Source organism: Nelumbo lutea, chromosome 3 (assembly GCF_056320005.1).
Source record: "Nelumbo lutea isolate HS-2025 chromosome 3, American lotus-T2T, whole genome shotgun sequence".
In the NCBI taxonomy this organism is placed as follows: Eukaryota; Viridiplantae; Streptophyta; class Magnoliopsida; order Proteales; family Nelumbonaceae; genus Nelumbo; species Nelumbo lutea.
In genome coordinates, this window is record NC_142686.1 from 105,112,616 (window position 1) to 105,133,255 (window position 20,640).

At 38.5% G+C, this 20,640-nt stretch overlaps 1 protein-coding gene across 2 annotated transcripts; it reads left to right on the forward strand.

Annotated features, from left to right (window-relative positions):
- Nucleotides 1-6,777: 6,777 nt before the first annotated feature.
- LOC148867351 (vesicle-associated protein 2-2-like) lies at nt 6,778-19,926 on the forward strand. 2 transcript variants are annotated; one of them, XM_088978299.1, is made up of 10 exons: nt 6,778-7,125; nt 7,731-7,860; nt 10,562-10,632; nt 11,049-11,130; nt 16,142-16,257; nt 16,327-16,539; nt 16,643-16,714; nt 17,020-17,172; nt 18,841-18,918; nt 19,539-19,926. In XM_088978299.1, the coding sequence occupies exons 2-10, from the start codon at nt 7,812-7,814 to the stop codon at nt 19,650-19,652; spliced, it is 948 nt and encodes a 315-aa protein (XP_088834425.1). In that variant the 5' UTR covers nt 6,778-7,125; nt 7,731-7,811; the 3' UTR covers nt 19,653-19,926. The 2 variants fall into 2 exon arrangements, with proteins under 2 accessions (XP_088834425.1, XP_088834426.1); XM_088978300.1 differs by lacking the exon at nt 6,778-7,125 and adding an exon at nt 7,264-7,367.
- The last annotated feature ends 714 nt before the right edge of the window (nt 19,927-20,640 follow it).

The window sequence follows — 20,640 nt, forward strand, 5'->3', positions numbered from 1 at the left end:
TCACATAGGGTGCCTCACATGTGCCTCACACACACATCCTACCATGCATTGGGAACATCTCCCATACTAATAAGTTATTATTCATGGGAGATATTCCAAATGCACGGTGGATGTGCATCTGAGGCGCCCAAATGTGAGGAGCAGATCCTGTTCCAAATGACGGAGTGAATAATGATAATATCATGTAAAGACTACAGAAGATATTTTCGATGCATGCTTGAGATGCTCAGAGAGGTCAGAGTGAGGCGCACTCTATGAGGAACAAATCCGATTTCCTTGTGAGTATGCTTGGCTCTAGTAGAGTTCGGCTTGGTTCAGTCATCAGTGTCAACCCGTATTAATATAGTTCGAATAGCCTTTTGTATCCTTACATTGGGAATATTTCTTCATAAAGTAAAGCGAGGAAATACAAAAACATTCCCAATACAAGATTTTCAAACATACGTTGCACTGATCAAAGTCCAATTCGAATTTGGATTAGATGAACACTTTATCTGGTCAGTGGGTTGTCGAAGAGATTTCACATCAATATTTTTTTTTTGTCTTTGTAAAAGATTCATTGAAGGAAATTAAGGGAACATTTGGGTCCCTTTCTTACAAGACTCCAGAAAAAGGCGAGTTAAGTTTACCGAGCTAGCATTACTATTGACAAAAGAGTTTCTATGCCTAGCTCGTTTTGCCAAATCATGGGCTGGCATTACTAAGTTCTTGTTTACATGCAGAATTGTAATATTTTCAAAAAAAAGAGAGTTCATATATATGATCATATAAGGCCTGCAGATCCCACGTAATATGCTTGTCTATTCCTTTCAGCTTCATTAAAACCTCCTTGACATCCAAAAGCAAAAAACATGTTTTAATACCCATACAAAAAAACTTTTGTAAACCTCTAATCATTGCCCAGAGCTCAGTTGTTGTTGTCGACCTTGCCAAGCATGGTTATCCTTCTACAATGATAAGAGGAGACTTGTGAGAGAACATATAAATACCAATGAATGCAGTTTGTGTGGTGGCACTCCAAGAATCATCCACTAAGATGATCGGGAGGTTTGTGAGGAGAGCATATTGCAAATTCCAATCTGATTGCAGATGTTGTGGATTCAAAATTTTGAGCTCAATTTCTTTATAGTTGCAGTAACTTTCAACCTTTCTCAGAATTTGGAGAGGGTCTGGGTTCACTTTGTTAAAAATTTGATCATTTATTGCATCCCATAAACTTCTAAAAGTGGCACATATCTTTGCAATATAGTTATACTTTAGAACTTTATTCTGCAAGTGAGAATTATGTTGCCACCGCCATTGGATCAGATCCTCTTGGCCAGAGTTCAAAAAAATCTCCGAAACAAGACCAACCTGGGCCTGCATCTAAACAACCATATTTCTGTCTTTGTTCTAACAGCCATATGGAGGAACTTCCACATGAAGATTTGACATCTATGGGAACATGGGCTTTTCTAGTTTCTATGCCAACTCATTATACTTGATTGTGTTTGAGGTGGGGTTTCTAGGAGTGAGTGGTAAGCTGAATTCATAGTGAAACCCCATTGTTTGTGTTCTTCTAGAGGAGTCTATCGGGCTGTTGCAGAGTCCTTAAGGGGATGCTTAGGATTGCTTCAACACTTCTTTCTTCAAACAGGTTGTTGAGAAGATCAACATTCTAGGTCTGATGATCTGTGATTAAATCACACACTTTTATGTATAGAAGTTCCAGATTCTCAGTTCTTTTGGTGGGATGTTGCTCTCTAATTGAGGCACCCATGGGTCCACGAATGCTGAGATAGATCTGCCATCTCCAAGCTTCTAGAAAAAAATGAGCTTGTAGTTCATTTTTTAATTTAATAATACATTTCCACCAAGTGGGGTTTGTGGCTTTTGCTTTCAAATCAAGGAAACACTGCCCATGTATTTTGCTTCTAGTTGCTAGGTCCAAAGGCTGCTCCCGAGGATTAGGAGCCTTCAGAATGATTTCAACATTAGGACTTTGTTCATCAAAGAGAACCTCCTTATCCCCAATCCCCCCCCCCCAAGGGCTTTGGAGAGCAAATTGTAGTCCATTTCATGTTATAATTTTTTGTTGTGTTGGAATGCCCTGCCCACCAAAAGTTTTTCTACAATCTATCTAGGCTTCTACATAGAACTGATGGAAGGAGGCTTGTTTGCATGGTATACACAGGGATGCTTTGGGTAACTACTTTAATGAGAGTGGTACGACCTGCTCAGGAGAGAGTTTTTGCTTGCCAGTGCTCTACCCTCTGAGTGGTGCAGTCTACTAGATGTTTTTTTGGTGTGATTCAATCCATTTTCTAGCCAGGTTCCAAGGTATTTGGAGTTGTAGTTTATTATCTTCATTTTGACTATTGTACTCAATAGCTTTTGGTGGGTTTTGTGCATATTTTTGCTGAACATGACATTAGATTTTGCAAAATTTATGTGTTGTCCTAAAATTTGCTCAAAGAGTTTGAGGGTAGTTTTAATCTAATGGAAGGATTCAGGGTTGGCCTTGCAAAATAAAAAATAGTCATCTACAAAAAAAATATGGGTGATGGGCTTTGAATTTATAGCTAGCTTTATTCCTTGGAGTTTTGAGAGACTCTCTTCTCTGTGAAGAAGGGATGAAAGAGTCTACATTTCAATAATGAAGAGGTATGGTGAGAGAGGGTCCCCTTGCCTTAAGCCTCTTTTGGTAGTAAACAAGTCAATGGATTACCCATTTAGCTTTATTGAGAAGGATGAAGTGGATATACATTGCCAGATCAAGTCACACCATTCTGATGGGAAGCCCATTTATTTCATTGATTATATAAGAAAATTCCAGCCCATTCTATCAAAGGCCTTGGCCATGTTAATTTTTAAAGTTGTCCACTTCATTTTCCCTTTTTGAGTTTTGAGTTTGTGGATGATTTCTTTGGCCAGGATAATATTATCTGTAATACTCCTTTTGATAAAGGCTACCTGGTTTGACTGGATTAGATTTGGGAGAAGAGGCTTGATTCTATTGGCTAGGACCTTTGCCAGGATTTTGTATATCACATTGCTTAAGATAATTGGCCTAAAGTGTTCTGCTTTCTCAGCACCCCTCATCTTTGGGATGAAGACAAGATTGGTATGGTTCATTTTTTTTAATAGTTTTTTGGAGCGGAAGAAATTTTGTTTCATTCCTGCAATTTCATCTCCCACTAAATACCAATAGTGCTAGAAGAAGAAGGTTGTGTAGCCACCTGGGCTGGGAGCTTTATGGGGATTCATCTAAAACAAGGCCAGCTTGACTTCTTCTTTTTGAGGGGGTAACATGAGCTTTTGGCTTTCTTCAGATGGTATTTAGTTGAATTTGAGTGTTTCTAGGAGGGTAGGTTCAAAATTCTCTTCCTGTCCTGAGTTGTTCAACAACTGGTTTTTGAGGAGGTCTGCAATAGCTTTTGGACTAGTGGCTCATCTCTCTTGGTTGTCCTTCAGACTTTCTATAGCCCCCCATCTCCTTCTGGATTTTGTTTTCTAGTGAAACAATTTTGTAGTTTTGTCCCCTTCTGAGAGTCATAACTCTCTAGATTTCAGCCGCTAAAGTTGCTTCTCAGCAAGAAGCCATTTATTGTACTGAGCTTCCAATTCACCTAGTTTGATGCTATCATCTTGGCTGGACTAAGCTAGCACGACCTCTTGTTCCAGTTGTGTTAATTTCTTATGAATATCCCCAAATGTGTTTTTGTTCTAGACCTTGAGTTGATTCTTCAGGAGCTTGAGTCTAGTTGCAATTGAGTGAGCTTTGAATCTTAGAACTGATTGATTTCAAATTTCTGTAACTATACTATCACAGTCCTTGTGATTTACCCACATTGGAAGGAAATGGAATTGTTTCTTTCCTTTAGTCTGGTCAAGTTTGGTATTGAGAAGAATTGGGGAATGGTCTGAGTTTATGGCAAACAAAATTGATAGTTTGGTGTCAGGAAATCAGGTTAGCCACTCCACACTAGCCAGACCCCTGTCAAGTCTTTCTCTCACTCTTTTTTTTTTTCATGTTGCTTGTTTTTCCAAGTGTAGTAGGGCCTTGAGAAGCCTAGGTCCGAGAGGGCAAAATGGTCAATTAGATGTCTAAGATGCTGAGAAGGTCTTGTTCTACTACTTGGTCCCTCATAGTCCTCTGGGTGGACTATGTCATTCAAATCTCCCATTAAAAGCCAATGGATTCCTCTTAGATATGGTTTTGAGGTTACAAAGTGTTACCAGAAAGCAGCTTTGTCCCCCCAGTTAGGCATTCCATATAAAAGCACTAAGCTCCATGGTTCAAAAGAATCCGTGTAATTTCCAATTAGTTCAATGTACCTCTGAGAGCTATCTATTATTGAGATATTTAAGTTGTCCTTCCAAGCACTGAGAAGTCCCCCACTTAGACCAACTGAGCCTACAGTCTTGAAATTGAAATATCCCAATGATTTTGAATATTTCATGGCTTCTTCTTCTAACATTTTTGTTTTTGATAGAAACAACATGTTTGGGTTATGTGATTTGCACCACCTCCTAATTGTTCTTTGAACTTATTTACTCCCCCCCCCCCCTACATTCCAAGCTAGTTGAACTTAAAATACAAAAGTTGCTAATGAAGCAGCCCTTTGTTGTTATTCTTTCCAAAGAATGTCCCATGCTTCTATCCATGAAGAGTCTTCTAGGCCAGTGAGATTTTCTAGGCTTCTATGAAAGTGATCAGGTCCTTGATTTTGCAGGATCATTGAATTTTGGCTTGCCAGTAGGGGATCTGGGATACTAGAGCCAGTGAGAGAGTTTGCCTTTGAATGGGGTTTTCTCGTGGTTCTCATTTTTTGGATCCACTTCCTCAGTGAAGCAATAGATTGTCGGCCAATAAGTTCTTCTAGAGATGGTCCAAGGTTGGCGGGGATGTCGGTCATGGTTTGGGAGTCCAAGTGATCTTTCAGAGAAGATTGGTATCTGAATGACCTCCCTCTTCCCCTTGATCCGGTTGAAGCATTAATTATACCAAATCCTCTAGTTGCAGTCGAGTAAATTTTATACTGGCCTTCCTTGGGAATCGTGCCCACATTAATCATTTCAACTTTTTGCTCTTCCTCGGGAGTCAGGCCCACACTAAATGAGTCTCGTTTTTTAAATTTCTGAGTGGAACTATTGCTAGACTCAGCTTGCTTCCGCTTTGAGGACTCACTTGACTAACCTTGACTCATTCTTGTTGTTCGGTCCTTTGCTTTGCCATTTCCTGGCGTCGCTGGCTGGTGACCATCCGTTAACCTCTACCTCTTCTTGAGTAACTCATCCTCCGAGTCTTCCTTTGAACTTTTGGTCTCCTCGACAGATTTGTAGTTGTTTGGATGCTCCTACATTTTTCAAACTTTTTTGCTGGATCGGGAAGTTGAATGGTTTCTTTGGTCTGTGCTCTGCCTGCAGCCATTCCCCCAACTCGTCCAGTTTTCTCTCTTCTAGCTTTGACTTGATCTCATTGAGAGGAATGAATTTTGGTATGAGCTTGCATTTCTTCCAGTTGTGGCCTACTAATCCGCAGTAGATACAAAGTTTTGTGAGATTTTCATAGGCAAATCTAACCCATATTGGATTGTTGTTGTTTTTTAGAACAAAACCTCTTGATAATGGCTTCCGCAAGTCGATTTCTATGTGGAATTTTACCATGCTTCCCCTTGTGGGCTTTCCTGGTTCAATCTCAGGATTGTCTTCAAGAACTCTACCTGCTACTAAAGCAAAAACCTTACAGTTGTGGTTGGAAATGTAACTTCGTGGGATGTTGAACATCTGCACCTAGACTTTCTAGTGCCACAGTTTAATCTTCTCCCCTGATGTTCCATCTTGACAGGATGCAACTAACACCCAGCTCCCCTTGATGAACCAGGGTCATCTATTTAAAGCCTTCTGAAGTTCTTCTTCTTCAAAGATGAAAACCCACCCACCATTATCATCGTGACTAGCATCAACATGGTGTGTAGGATTCCATGCATGCTTAATAAATGCATGGACGTTTTCCATGGTCACTTTAATACATGGGAAGATTCTTCTCCTTAAAGTTTTCTTAACCACCTCCGATGCTTCTCGAACCGACTCCACATTTATTTTTAAGTGGGGACCGACAATTTCAGAGTCGTTGTTTCTCCGGGCATCTTGAAAGGGACGTGTCTCTAAACTTTAAAGCAGAAGAGGGCGTAAGGTTTAGTGGAGAAACATATGGGATTGTAAGGTTCAAAGGATTTCAGCACACGGGGTGCGATAATTTTTTGGATGATACGTGAGTTGGGATCTCCTTGACGTCAGTATTAAGGCCCATGTATTTAATACTGCGTAGAATTTTACAGCCCGCTGAACAGCTAAAGCGTTCAGCTAAACTCCAAGCCTCCAACCCCAACGCATTCCATATTGGGTTGCATCGTCCATGCTCCACTGCCCACTGTACAATTGAGTATTGATCATTTGTTCCCGCTTTCATTCTACGCGAGCTACGTTAGCATCCTGCATCTTGTCGGCTGATGCAACAGTAGTAGGTCAGACTTCGAGAATCGAAAAAAAGTCCGAGCTCTGTATAAGAACCACGTGTCACCGCGGTGAAGCAAATGGGCCCACCAATAATCTCAATCCCAATCCCAACCACCGAATATCAACACGTTGGACATGATCTCTGGTGTACAGTCGGCAGTGCTTGAGCCACGTGTCCTGTGGGTCCAGTCCCTAGACACGCTGTACCGTCTAAAAGCTAAAGTGCTTTACTGCTTTTCCTTAAAGCCGACCCAGGCCGAGTGGGAGCCGTTGAAAGCACGCACCTACTACAAAGGCTACAGCCACCTGACTCCATGGGCCCAACCGTCCAGACCGTCACACACAACTACCTCCATTAGCTGATAGCTCCACTCCATGATCTCCATACTTGGCTTTTACTGCCTCAATGTTTCAGACCACCTAACATCAAAGAAGACTACTCAGACGACTCGGACTCAGACTCTGTCTTTGTCTCTGGTCTCCCGATTTGTTCTCTCTTCTCTGTTACTGCATTTCAAGCTCTCGAAGTTTCACATCCTCTCGAAACAACCAACGCCTCATCGTTTTCGCGGGGAAATCGAAACCGAATTTAACACCGGAACGATAAGGGATCGCTAATTTATGGTAACTCATTTTCCTTAAAAAGTCGTCTCTCTCCTTGTATGTTGTATCTGCTACTCTTGACAGTGACTCGCTACCTAGGGTTCATCACCAACTAGTAATCCTTCTTTTCTTCTTATTCTTCGTTTGTTGCTTTGAATCCTTTGGTCCTTGGTTTTTATAAGATCATTTCGTGGTTATTCGACTTCGATCTTCTGATTGAACTAATTTTATTTTAGTTGTCGCGAGCGGTTGCAGTATAGGAGGTTTGGAAATTAGTATCCTAATAGTTTCGACATTGTCGCATGAGTTAGAGTGAATTTTAGTTGAATATGGTGTTAGATTTCATTATTAATGGAGTGGTTATTAAAATTTAATCTGTTTGTAATTTTGGTCAGCTAATTTTCGATTTACATAAAACTCAGTGGATTTACTAAATACTGGTTCTAATTCGCATCTATTACTGTAAGCGGGTTTTGTTCTGTTCTTCTTGTCTTTTTCCACGTTCACCCTGCCCTCTGGGTTGTTTTCGAAAATTTGTCTGGCGTAGCATCAGAATGGTTCTTGTATCAAAATCTCCTGTAGTAATCCTAGAAATTTTATTCATCTTCTTCTGTTTGGATTTGCAGGTTTAGAAGATCCCGAGTTTGGTGAATGCGCTTGCCATCAGAGCTGAGACGTTTGGTTTTGGTTTCGGGAAAAGAGGAATCATGAATCCAGAGCTTTTGGATATTCGCCCCCGTGAACTCAAGTTCACATGTGAGTGCATTAGAACTGGGACTTCATGTATTCTTTCCTCCAATTGCCCTGCTAATTTATTAGGTGATGATTGTAATGGTGTCTCCTCTCTTCCGCAGTAGATGGCTTTTCTATTGCAAGAAAGAAGATAAAGAGCTATTACATGTATCGTTTTCACGGTTATCTTTTTAACAGATAATTGAGCGGATCACCGTTTGCCTTTATTAGAAAGAAGACTAAATCCCATGGTGTCACAACTCGCAACTAAATTAACTTGATCCTTTCTATTATGCTTTTTTTAATTTACCAACTGAAATTCTATGACGGATTTGTTCAACAGTTCAACTATGAGCTAGAATGTTCAAATATTAATTAATATTTAAATCTCTCACTTGACAACAAATACCGAAAATGCTTTTGCTAGAGTAAGGAACAGTAGTGTTTCTCTAATCACATTAAACTTTGTCAACTAGAAAAATCCTGAGATATTCATTAACACTATTTCCACCTTATCACTTCTTTCTAACCTACATGCGGTTGTTTGCAGAAATCAAGTTACATCGAACAGTCAGTACAACTTAGTGTACTACTGGAAATCATATTTTTCTTCTCTGTTTTTTTTTTTTTTTTTTTTTTTTCTCTCTCATTTAGTCCATAGCTCAACTCAACTTAGTACTGTCCCAACCATATGGGGTTGGTCGTAGTTGATTATAAATAACTTAGTTGTCACATTTGGTAGCTGTTGGTCTCAATAATTCCTTCACTTTTAAATTATTTTGCATGATTTAGGCTTTTAGTTGGGACTGATGGTGTTTTGATCCCATGGAATTTCAGAGAGGTGCAACTCAGGCTAATTGAAACCTACTATAATATACATAACATATTGCACGCGATAATTTTTTTTTATTTGTATATTACATGATATTGTTGCACAAAAAAAACAAAAAAAGAAGAAATCATAGCCATTTAAATCAAGATCAGCATGTGAAAAATTGGGTTGCTTGAGGTATCAACCCAAAACCAATTCAATTGCTTGGCATTTTTCAATCTTAACACTAACATTTGTTTATTGTTAACCCTAGTCCAACCTTCAATTCATCCAAATTTATCAAAAAGAAAAAAAAAAAAAACTTCAATTCATTCAATTCATCCTAGAAGTTTATTTGGTCATTCCACCTTCCACCTAAAATTGCGTTTTCTCATTTAGATGATATTTGTTTACAGATTTTGAGTACTATTGATCACTTAGTATTGAGAACAATCATGATTGATTATTTGTGTTTGTGCAAAAAGTATTTGGAGTCTATAGTTCATCTTCATTGTCAATATGTAATGGATATTTGGCCACGTTATCAAATTATTTGATCATGTTTTGGTCATTCCAAATGGCACGCCCGTGTGGATTGGGCCTGGTATATGAAGAGTAACAAAAAAGAGGAATTATACCATGCTATCTTGTTCACTTATACATCCGTTGGGGTATTTGGAAGGGAATGGTTTAAAAACAAACATTATCTAGATGGTCTCTTAATTGAAAGGATGGAAAGACAGTTTATATGGCTGGAGCTATGCTGTTTTACATCTCAACTCGAAACAGCCTTAATCCCAACTATTTGGGGTTGGCTATAGGGATCCTTTACTGCCAATGTACTCTATCAAGAGCCATGTTTCTATCAAATTATAAGCTCTTAAATCATTTTTTTACCACTTTAGATTACATTTTCATTTTACCCTTTCTCTTTTAAAGCTTTCTACTTGAACCAACTCAATCCTCATTAGTCCAATCATTTGTCCTCCATGCACATGATCGAACCATCTCAGTCCACTCTCTCACAACTTGTCATTATTGGAACTGCTCCTAAGTCTTCTATAATATGTTTATTTCTGATTCTGTTGTTCTACTCTTTCCACCCATTATCTCAACATTTTCATCTCAGTTATACCCATTTTTCTTAAATATGTTATTTCTTGATCTTCCAACTCTTTGTCCCATATAGAAATGCTGCTTGTATAATTATCTTATGGAATTTTCTTTCTGAGTCTCATTGGTATAAAGTATAAACTAGTGACATAATACACTAGGTGTACCTCCCCAATGCAACACCCAACTCCAATTTTATGGGCAATGTCCTCTAATTTCTCCCTCAGCATGGTTTATTGATCGAAGGGTACCAAAGTGGTTAGTTTGGGGCATCTCCTCAGCATCAATAATTGCAACAACATTGTTACTAATATGTTTACTAAAATTGCAATAGTAAGCAATACATGTATCCTTAGTTTGATAACTTTGACTTATCTTGACCATTTGATGCTAAAGCATCTCTCCATTGTTTTGACTTTGCATTCAACCCATCTTTAGGGTTACCAATCAAAGTTCAATCCAATCGCACATTTGCACCATAGATCCATTAATATCAGAATGTCCACAATCTATATAGCATTTGTACATCGTACCTTTTGTAGCATAATGAAAATTTTATGAACATGATATTTCTTCTTCCTATTTGTTCCATGTTGGACAATGTTATTTATCCTTCTTACAACTTTTAGTCCATGGTTGTTTGTCATATTGGTCTGCAACAATGGTAGTAATCCCATCTAGATGTTTGCACAATATGCTTTTTTTTTTCATCTTTGTCCTTATTTCACCATTTCTTTCATTGAGTAAATTGCAAGATCAATGATCTCGAGATAGTAACCTTTTTTATCATTTCATTGCCAGTTGAGTTGAAGAAGCAAAGTTCATGCTTGGTACAACTCGTCAACAACTCAGATCAATGTGTAGCTTTCAAGGTGCAAACTTTTTTCATGGATATCATGTTCACATCACTTAGTGCTGCCATTTTCTCTTCCGAGTTTCTATACTAACGAGCACACTATTTTGTTAGGCTAATTATCTGTTTAAAATTTAGTTTTCATCACTGGCTTAGCTTTCCCCCATCTTTCTGTAGTTTCCTTTTCTTTTCATTGATAAGGAAGAATTTGTTGAAAATAACTTGTGACAGGGGTTGAGTTGCCTCAATATTTCTTTTGCATTTCCCTTGTTGGAACAAGCACAATTTTAAAAATGCATATTTGAGATCTTTGATTTTGAAAGATCTCAATGTTTGCTCAGATCTTACTCCTATTATATATCTTTGACATTTCTGATACATAATGCTACCATTATATGCAATGGTTGTTCCTGAAGGGGATTGATGGCTTTGCAGGTAAAAACTACAGCTCCAAAGAAGTATTGTGTGCGGCCAAATACTGGCGTTATTCAGCCGAAATCGACTAGTGACTTTACAGGTTTATGCCTTCTCATTTCTATAATTTAATATTGTTAGACAGTTTTGTATGCCCTTAGCTTCAATCTGATTTGATGTACTTTTGTTATTTAGTGGAAATAAATAAAGTGCATGTTTGATTCATGTTGTTTGGTTTAATTCTGTGTAAAACCCTAAAACTGGACATTTATAGAGACTCATGTTAGTTTTAAATGTTTACAGCCGTTGGATAAGTCTGGGGAGATTTATCCTGCCAAGGCTGATGCTGATGTGCCACCAAGTGTTGGGATGGCCTGTCTCAGCCACCAGGGTAAGACCCGAGGCACATGCAGTATGGGATTACTTGAATCCTTAAACCGGACCAGATTTCCAGTATTGCCCTGGACCTTGGAGATAGATGGGCAAAACTGGAAAGTTACACCTGACCCCTAGACTCGATTATGACATTTCACTAGGTGTTGGATCAGGCTGCCTTTGATATGCCATTCAGTGAGATCCTTAGCGGGGATCAAAACCTGGATATGTTGGGGCAGTTTGAGAATTCATCTGAGTGGGTGATCATAGTGACAGAATCAGCCACTTTGTCGGACAAAGGGTAATGATCGGGAATGCACTCTCTCTGATGGAAACCAAACTGCCGGCAGTTGATTTCAATCGTTGGAATTTTGTTTTGCAAAATTAATATATTTATATATATATGTGTACGGTTTCAAATCGTTTGCAAATGGTTTTAATTCCCGGGATCCATGTGAGAGGAGAGTGCGGCACTGTTCCTTGCAGCCGAGGGAGAGGTCCTCTCTTGTCGGGCAGTGCTTGATCATTAAGGGCTGAGAGGTTAAGTGTAAGACCATTGAGGATAATACCTGATGGGCTAATCTTGCACCTGCCCACAGTCCCTGGGTTTTTATAAGATGGCTTGGCCCAGGGACCACTTAATGTAAGTGTTGGGCCCATAGGGTCCATATGATGGACTCAAGGGGTTCATTGAGTTTTTCAGTGAATTCGGCTGGGCCTTGTTTTAGAGGCTGGGCCGAACCCATGTGGCTGGTGTGTAGATCAATGCTTGGGTCCCATGCCATACAAAGAAGCCCAACTGGGCAGCAGATTGGAAAGTAATTAGACACTGAACACTTAATGGGCCAAAAGTCCATTTCGATGTGGGCTGATATGATCACCCATCCATGGGGCGAATTTGAGATTAAAGTTAGTAAAAGGATTGTGCCTTTAGCCTTATCCACTCTTAGAGACCAAATTCAAATTAGATTTGAATCTGGTAACCTCCTGATAAGATCAGGAGTAAGCTAACTCTATCTGCAGAAAGGATTAAGATTATCCCCTATCCAAATACTGATTTGGATTGGGATAACTCCTAATAAGGAGGCTTCTTAATCAAGAAGAAAGGAGGAGAAAAACGAACCAAGATAGAGAGAATTACAGTAGATTTCGAACCAAGAAAAATCGCAAGAAAGGTTCCTGCGAATTGATATCAGATATCATACTCTCCAGAAAAAGAGAAAAAGCAGTTCAGCCTTTTTCGTTTTGGAGATCTCCTCCTGCCGCCGCCATCTGCCATTGCAAGATTAGATCTTTGCAGAAAAGAAAGTCAAGAAATCTGTTCTTGACATCAGTCTTGCAAGAAAGACTGAAAAAGATTCAGTGTTTAGTACTTCCAGAGGATTCTTGTGAAGGATCCAGTGTGTAGGACGCACCCTGCTGGTTCTGTTCCATTCACAGCTGTGTCATCTTCAGCAGGAACAGATCTTGGAGCATTCTTTGGGCGTGAACACCAACTTTGGGAGATACTGCTTCTCCGGATCAGGTATATTCCTCCCATTTATCTTTTGGTACAGATCTGGATTGATTATGGTTCAAGTAGGATCCTTGAATATTGTATTCTAAATTTATGGAATATGATTCTCAGTTGGGAAAAGGTAGGAAATTTTTGAAATTCGCCCACCCATTCCGCAACCTTTATGGCGTCCATTAGATGGATCCTACCATTCTTTCAAATATGGTCTAATAACTGAACTTAGGGGGTCACTTTGTGACTTTTGATTTGACAGGCTTATTTTGTCTTCGTGCTTTATTATGGCCCAAGAACTTAGAAAGTCAATTCAATGACATGCATGTGCAACATAAATCCACTTTTGCATTGCACAGTAAAACTTATACCAATTGGTTCATTATTCCCTTAAGAATAAGACTCTAAGTGCAACTACATGTTTTTCTGCCCCAATTTCATCCATAAGTTGGGACGGAAAATAATTGGAAGGTGATAGAGGCAACTGGTTAAGGTATGAGAACAACAAGCGATGTATGAAGGCCTGAAAGGGAATGATATGCTTTGATATCACCATCCATAGCACATGATATTTTTAGTGTGGTATTATGAACCGGAAGGTTTATTGCATGAGAAGGTGTACAACATTATGACTATTCAATCCAATCTTTTGAAGGAAAACTGCAGGGGCATCAAGCATTTACCATGCAAAAAAAGCCATATTCAGCACCAATCTAGGTAGGCCATTTTGATGTTGCATTGATCATTGATGTCCTAAGGAGGATAAGTGCTCCTGGTTGATTTAGGATTGGAGTGACCAGGGATGTGTCTAGGAGTGTAATGATGGGTTATGAAAGGTCTTGGGGCTTAATTGGAGAGTTTCATCTGTCCATGGTGAACAAACTTTGAAACAAGGAAAATTGGTCTAAGGAAACTTTCAAATAGGTAGATTTTGAATGGATAGTTGTAGAGGGTGGCCAAATTTGGTAGGCTTAAAAGTACATATTGAATAGAAGGACATAAATGTTATACATTTAGGGTTCTTGATGGTTTTTTTGGATGAAATTTGGTAAAATGAAAGACTATGGAGATTATGTGGAGTGTCTAAACATGATGAGAATCAAAGAGGGTCTGGACATAAGGTGATGCAGGAGTTGAAGACTCAAAATTGGATTTTTTTTTTTTTTGAAATTTTATGTATTTCTGTATTTTTGGACACCGGGGATAATTTTGCCATTTTACAATTTTTTGTAGGGTCCAATAATAGGGTTTGAATGTCTATTCATAGTTTGTTTATGTTTAAAATTTCAGAGTCATTGCACAAGTAGGATTAGAGTTATTGAGTCTTCTTTGAATTGAAATAGGATATGACAACTTAGTTTGAGTCCTATTAGAATATTCAGTCTAACAGTTTGACTCCTAGGACTATAATGAGTCTAGCAGTTTGACTCCTAGGGTTATTATGAGTTTAGAGTCTATAAATATGTATGGACGTTTTACACAAAGAGCAATGAAGTTTATTGAGTTTTCTTCAGCTTATGATAATTATGGTGAGTGGTTCCCATACCCTAGAGTGGTGGCACCCCGTGAGTGATTTTAGGTATCCTCTCTCTTCTTTCTCTCCCTTTTTTCTTTCTTATTCCTTCAAGAATCCATTACAGCCACCAACAGCCATAAAATTCTGATCAAAGAAGACCATTCAACATTCTCTAAGGACTAGAATTGAGCTGTCCTATATCATAAGGATGGAAAGTGTTGATCTAGGAAATTTTGAGTTTTGATGGGGGAAAAAACCCCTCATGTGGATCAGTTTCAGTCCTCTGGAAAGGTTGAATTTACACCCTTCTATGAATAACTTATGACTATTGATGGTTGAATTAGCTATTTGCAAGATTAAAGAAAAGATGGAGAGAGAAAGGAGACAAAACCTAGAATCACTCAAAGTGCTGAGACCTTGGAAGTTTTGGGGACTCAAAGTGCTAGAAACAAGTTTGCATCAGTGATCAGACATTGGTGGGGACAATGGCTCAGACCCTGCTGCCATTGAACGTGTACATACTTTGTGAACTTTCGTGGGTGTCTATTTCCTGGGCAGTGAAGAAATTGCTCACGAGTTGTTGAAAAGACAAGGTATCAAGAGATCAAGAGGCCCACCTTAATGTCAATTCAGTTCAACTGAGCAAGGTGCTTGACTCTGAGTTTGACTGGTCTCTAGACAGCCTAGGCTACCTCCCAGGTAGTAGGAAGGAAGGTGAAAAGATTGTCGGAGTTCTACAATGTTGTGGTATCCAAGCCATGAAGGTTGTGGCAGTACTCAGGGAAGGGGAAGAGGGGATAGGGGTAGGAAAGTGTCTATTAAATCCCTTTCGGATTTAGTTCAAAGTGAACTCAATAACTCCTAAACTAGCATAAGCTATAAGAACTGAAATAAACTCAATTTATGCATCTGCAGGACATATATTACATATTTATGGATTGAAAGCCAATAAAAATCCTAATAGAGCTCAAAAATCAAAATTGAAAATGACAGAATTGCCACTTCAAAGTCAACTCAATAAATGATTGAAACTTTAGGCACAAATAAACTATAACTAGACAAACTAAATTACTAGGCCGGACCCGCATGTTAAATGACCAAAATACCTTTCTATATAACATATGAAAATACATTAAAATTTTCAGAATATCCCATATATAATCGCTCAGTCCCCTGTTTTATATCCATAGAAATGAACTAGTGATATCAAAGTTCTTTTTCTTTTTCTCTTTTTATATTTCTGAAAAATTATTCATTGTTATTGAATAAATATGTGTTGGTCACTTTCCAATTGCATTCAGTTACTTATGGTTGGGCTTCAGAGGTGTTTAATGTGAAAGAACAGATTGTACTGTTTTAATTAAGAGAAAAGTGATGACCCATTAATGTGACAGGGGTTATAATAGAATCATGATTACTACATCACCACTGGGGTAGCACTCAGATAACATTCCTAAATAAATAAATGATGGAAAGCTTTAGATGATACAACCCATAGCACTACATTCATTGTTCTTATTTAAATCTGTTAGATATGCTGGAATTTGCTGTCTCAGTCTGCCAGTTGTGAACAAAATCTGTAAAGCTGAGTTAGAGGTTATACAACTTAGAAAACCAGAAAATAGTGGTTTTTATGTGTTGCCTCTATTCTATTATGTGCCATATCTACCTATTCAATATTTGATTTCTCACAATTTGTATTTGATGTCATTGTAGTTACTATGCAAGCTCAACGTGAAGCACCACCTGATCTGCAGTGCAAAGATAAGTTCCTAATTCAAAGCACAACAGTTCCTCTTGGGACTACTGCAGAGGACATTGTACCTAACATGGTAAGTGTTGCCTGTGGTTTAAACTGACTTTAGGTTGTTTTTCAAGGTTACTAATTGGTTTCTTTGCAGTTCACAAAAGATAATGGAAAATACATTGAAGAGAACAAGTTGAAAGTTGTCCTGGTTAGCCCACCCTATTCTCCTGTTGCCTTGGTTAGCCCACCCCATTCTCCTGTGCTGCTACCAATCAGTGGGACTTTGAAACAGGAGCCTGACCATGAACCTTCAACTTTAAAAGATGAAGTACTGAATGGAGATGAAAACATCCCCCCAGGTCGTATGGTATGTGAAATGCTTACTTTTTTTTTTAGTTTGGTTTATCATACCTTCTATTCTCCACCCTCATTCTCATGTACTACAATCAATTAATGTGGCTCTTAAGCAGGATCCTGACCGTGAAGCAACTTTAAAAGATCAAGTATCAAATGGAGTTGAAAATCTTTATCCACCTCATGTGGTAAATGAATCTCCCTCCCTCCCTCCCTGGTCGTAGTTTTTTTTCTTAATTTTATGGAAAGAGATCAGAGGGGCATAATTCATGGAAATGCAATGAAATTTTTGTGTTAAGTCCCACTTTCATTGTCATGGTTTACTTGATTTGTCCTGTGTCTATTCAGAACTATCCTTTTTTTGAAGGAAACATGTAGTATGAGTCAATATGCATTGCATTCTTATTTACAGAGTTTAAGATGATGACTGCAGACTTACACTGCAAAAACTCTCATACAACAGCTAACTTTTATTTTTTGTCATGTACTTTAGGCCATGGAGGAAGCTAAGCCTACAAAAGATGTAGATCAGAAACCAGCTAATAATGTGGAAGAGATGAAACTTGTTGCAGAAATTAGGGATTTGGCTAGGGCTATTTTTGATTTGAACTCAAAGATAGAGGAAAAGGAATCAAAACTAAGGGAGGTTAGTTGGTTTTTCAACTTCCAATTTCCCAATTCTAACAGAATGCAGGGGGCTTTCTTCAATGTTCTGTTAAGTATGTGAGGAGCAAAAAACTCCATTTCTGTCCTGAGGTTGTTTTTGTTTTTTTGTTTTTTTTTGGTAAATGAGTTTAAATTTATTAAATCTGAATGTATAAGAATTACAAGTGTCCCTTAGAGAGGCACAAGCTGCTACCTCTCTGTAAACAAAACAGAAAAAATTACAAGTGAGCCCAAAACAAAGACTGTCTATTTCACCCCTTGCTTGACCAAAGCATCCTCTAACCCATTAGCCAATCTCCTCACCCATTGTATCCTCAAGTTCATATTCTTAGTGATCCATAATTTTTTTTATCTCACCCCTGTAGCACCATATTACAGATTCTGGATTCTTAAACCAACCCACCACCAATTTTGAGTCTCCTTCAATCACCAAATTGGTTATATTCAATTCATTAGCAATTTGTGCTCCTTGTAGGGCCGCAAACAATTCTGCCTTGAGAGAGTCCCCAATCCCAACTGGACCAAAAAACAAGGCTATCAGTTTGCCCTCAAAGTCTCTCACAACCCCTCCTATTACCCGCAGGTCCTGGATTCCCTCCGCTACTCCCATCAAAATTCAATTTCACATAGTCTTCAGGTGGAGGTAGCCAGCCATACAGCATTTATTCTTTCCTTTCTTGAAGAACTTCTGGCAACTCCTTCCCAGTTTCTCCATATATCATCAGGAGAAATTGAGAAAACAGGTCCAAAGATTTGATCTAATGGATCACCCTACAAATCACACAATCCTTTATCTCTTCCTTGCTTCTTTCCTTCTCAGAGAAAATTCCCGCATTCCTCTCTTCCCAAATGGTCCAAGCCAAGGCTGCTCTAACACACCTCCACATTATCCTCCCTCTCTTTTTGGCCAAGTAAACATAGAAGGATCAAACAGCAGATTAGCCTCCGCTGATAAAAACCACCTGCAGGTCCTGCACCCAAACAAGGAGAAGAACCAATTCTAGATATCTGCAACAAAGGAGCAGGAAATCAGTAAGTGAGAGCAACTCTCATTTCTGAGCCTGTTATAAATGGAGATATGTTTTGTTGGAAGAATGGAACTTTGCTAAAATATTATGGACACAAGTAGCTAGCATTTCATTTCTCCCATTGACTTCCTACTCCTTTTTTTTTTTAAGAAAGATAATTTGTATTATAAACAAAAAGGAGGATGTACAACAAGAAAGCAAGAGACAGTAACAGTTAAGGCATTAAACTTGCACTAAAAAAATTTCCAATCCAGATTTTGCTAACCCATCAGCCACATGATTTAGGTTTCTTGCTATCCACCTAAGGCTACAGCTAAAAATAGATGAAATATCATGGATTTCATGCAAAAAGTGAGACAATCTCCAAGGCCCAGAGGCTTTCTCTGCATTTAAGTTTATGAACGTTGAGAAAAAAACAAGTGTCATGGTAGAGTCCCAAATCTGCATGGATGAACCCAAAATTCTTGCCTGTTCAAACTGCATTCTATGTTTTTGCTTTAGTTAGCAGAGAATGTGCTGGTGTTGTTTTATTTTATTACTTATTAGTAAAAATTAAGGATGGTATACCTACATTTAAAAGTCGTATGGTTAACAGTAATGAAGATGAAACTCGTTTGCAGGCCGAAGTTACTATTGCAAAGCTAAAAGAAGAGAGGAGAAGGATCACTCGAGAGAGGGAAGCATTACAGCAAGAACTAGTGAGTGATTTTTTACAATTGGATCTTTTTTTTTTAAACTTACATATCTCTACTATTTTTCCAAGGTCATAACTTCAGTTGTAATACCTGTAACGCTTTATATTTACTGCTACTGTTTGGTCACACTCGGAAACAGTTATGGTAAGTTGGGTAAACATGGATAGCCACAAGAACCTGGAGTTAAAGGTCAAGACTTTGGAGAAAAATCCAAAACACTTGATTGTTAATATGCTTGGATTATTTTATTGATTTTGACCAGGATCAATGAACTGGTGGGTTCTATGTACTGTATGGGGTTCTTGAAGTGCCCTAGAGTTTCTTTAGTTATATTATTTCTTGTGTCAACCCCTAAATATTCCAGTTTTGCTTCCATTCAATCCACAAGTGGCTGCAATTCTGCAATTGTTATTCTACCACTTAATGTGATCTTTCTTTTGTTCTTTTGTTCTTTTGTTCTTTTGTTTTTGTAAATAGCTCATCATTTGTTGGATCTTGCCCCTAGTTCAGGGGATTCTAAAGAACTTTTCCAGTTATATTTCCTTGCTCTAAAGAGGTTTGGGGATTCTAAATGCTTCCTAATTAGGTTTGTGCTTGTGATGTCTGTTCTTCTTTCTTTGCAGGCAATAACAAAAAGGCAGAGTGGTGTTAGAAAAGTTCATGTCGGATTCCCCTTTCTGTTTGTTGTTATGGTTGCGCTTCTTGGTGTAGCACTCGGATTATGGTTACGCTCTTAAAGACAAGGGAGACTCTGAAAGACATAACTAAGGATGACCTGCAGTCTGTAATTAGTTAGAGGTATAGAACAAACAGCCCTGTTCTCCTATAAGGTCAAATGCGGTTAGGAGGGGAGGAATGGGGACCTTATTACCTGTTTATTATGGCTGTCTACCACAAATAGTGTTGATATGGTGTGCTTGTAAAAGAGGGGAAAAGAAAAGAAAGATATTGCAGTTGAAGTAACCTACGTTTTTTGAATAAGAAGAAATGAAGTATGCTCTTTGGTGACAACCAGCCCACTACATTCCATCTTATTATGCCCCAAATATCCTGCTACAAATAGATGTTGCCCTCCAAAAAAGATCAATAACTTTTGACTTGGTTCTTTTGATGGTTTCTTGAATTCAAAATCTCTTATATTATCCTGTTCAAGCGGACTTCAAGATAGCCGACTATTCCCTCCTAAATAGAAAAAGGAGATTGCCTGCCTAATAAACAAAGGATCCATCTGTATGGAAGAGTTGTTTTGCAATTCCATGCTCGGGGATTACACCCAGAAATGACCTGTTTGAACAAGCTTATGTACAGTTGCTGCGCAGAGGACTCTCCATTGATCATTTTGCCTTGTATCCTCGAGGTCTGCTCTGCTGTTTCTGTAAAAGTCTTGGATCCCAAATCCTGGACGGCCTGGTGAAGAACATCAGCGACTCCAATTATCTTTGTGCTGAATTTAACTTTTGACTTGTACTTCTAAACTTCATCAGAACTGGGGTTCAAAATTTCGACACAATACGTATCGTATCGGCAAGTCACTGACACTGTAAATAAATACAAGGGGTTTGGGATTTTGAGCATTTTCAGGGATAGGAAGGCATAAGACCAATCCACTGACCAATTTGAAAAAAAAATGAAAAAAAAATGATGTTTTGTGGTATTAAAACACTAGATACGTCTGTTCGTGCGTATGGGTGTATTGATACTTTAATCTTGATTCAAAACTGACCC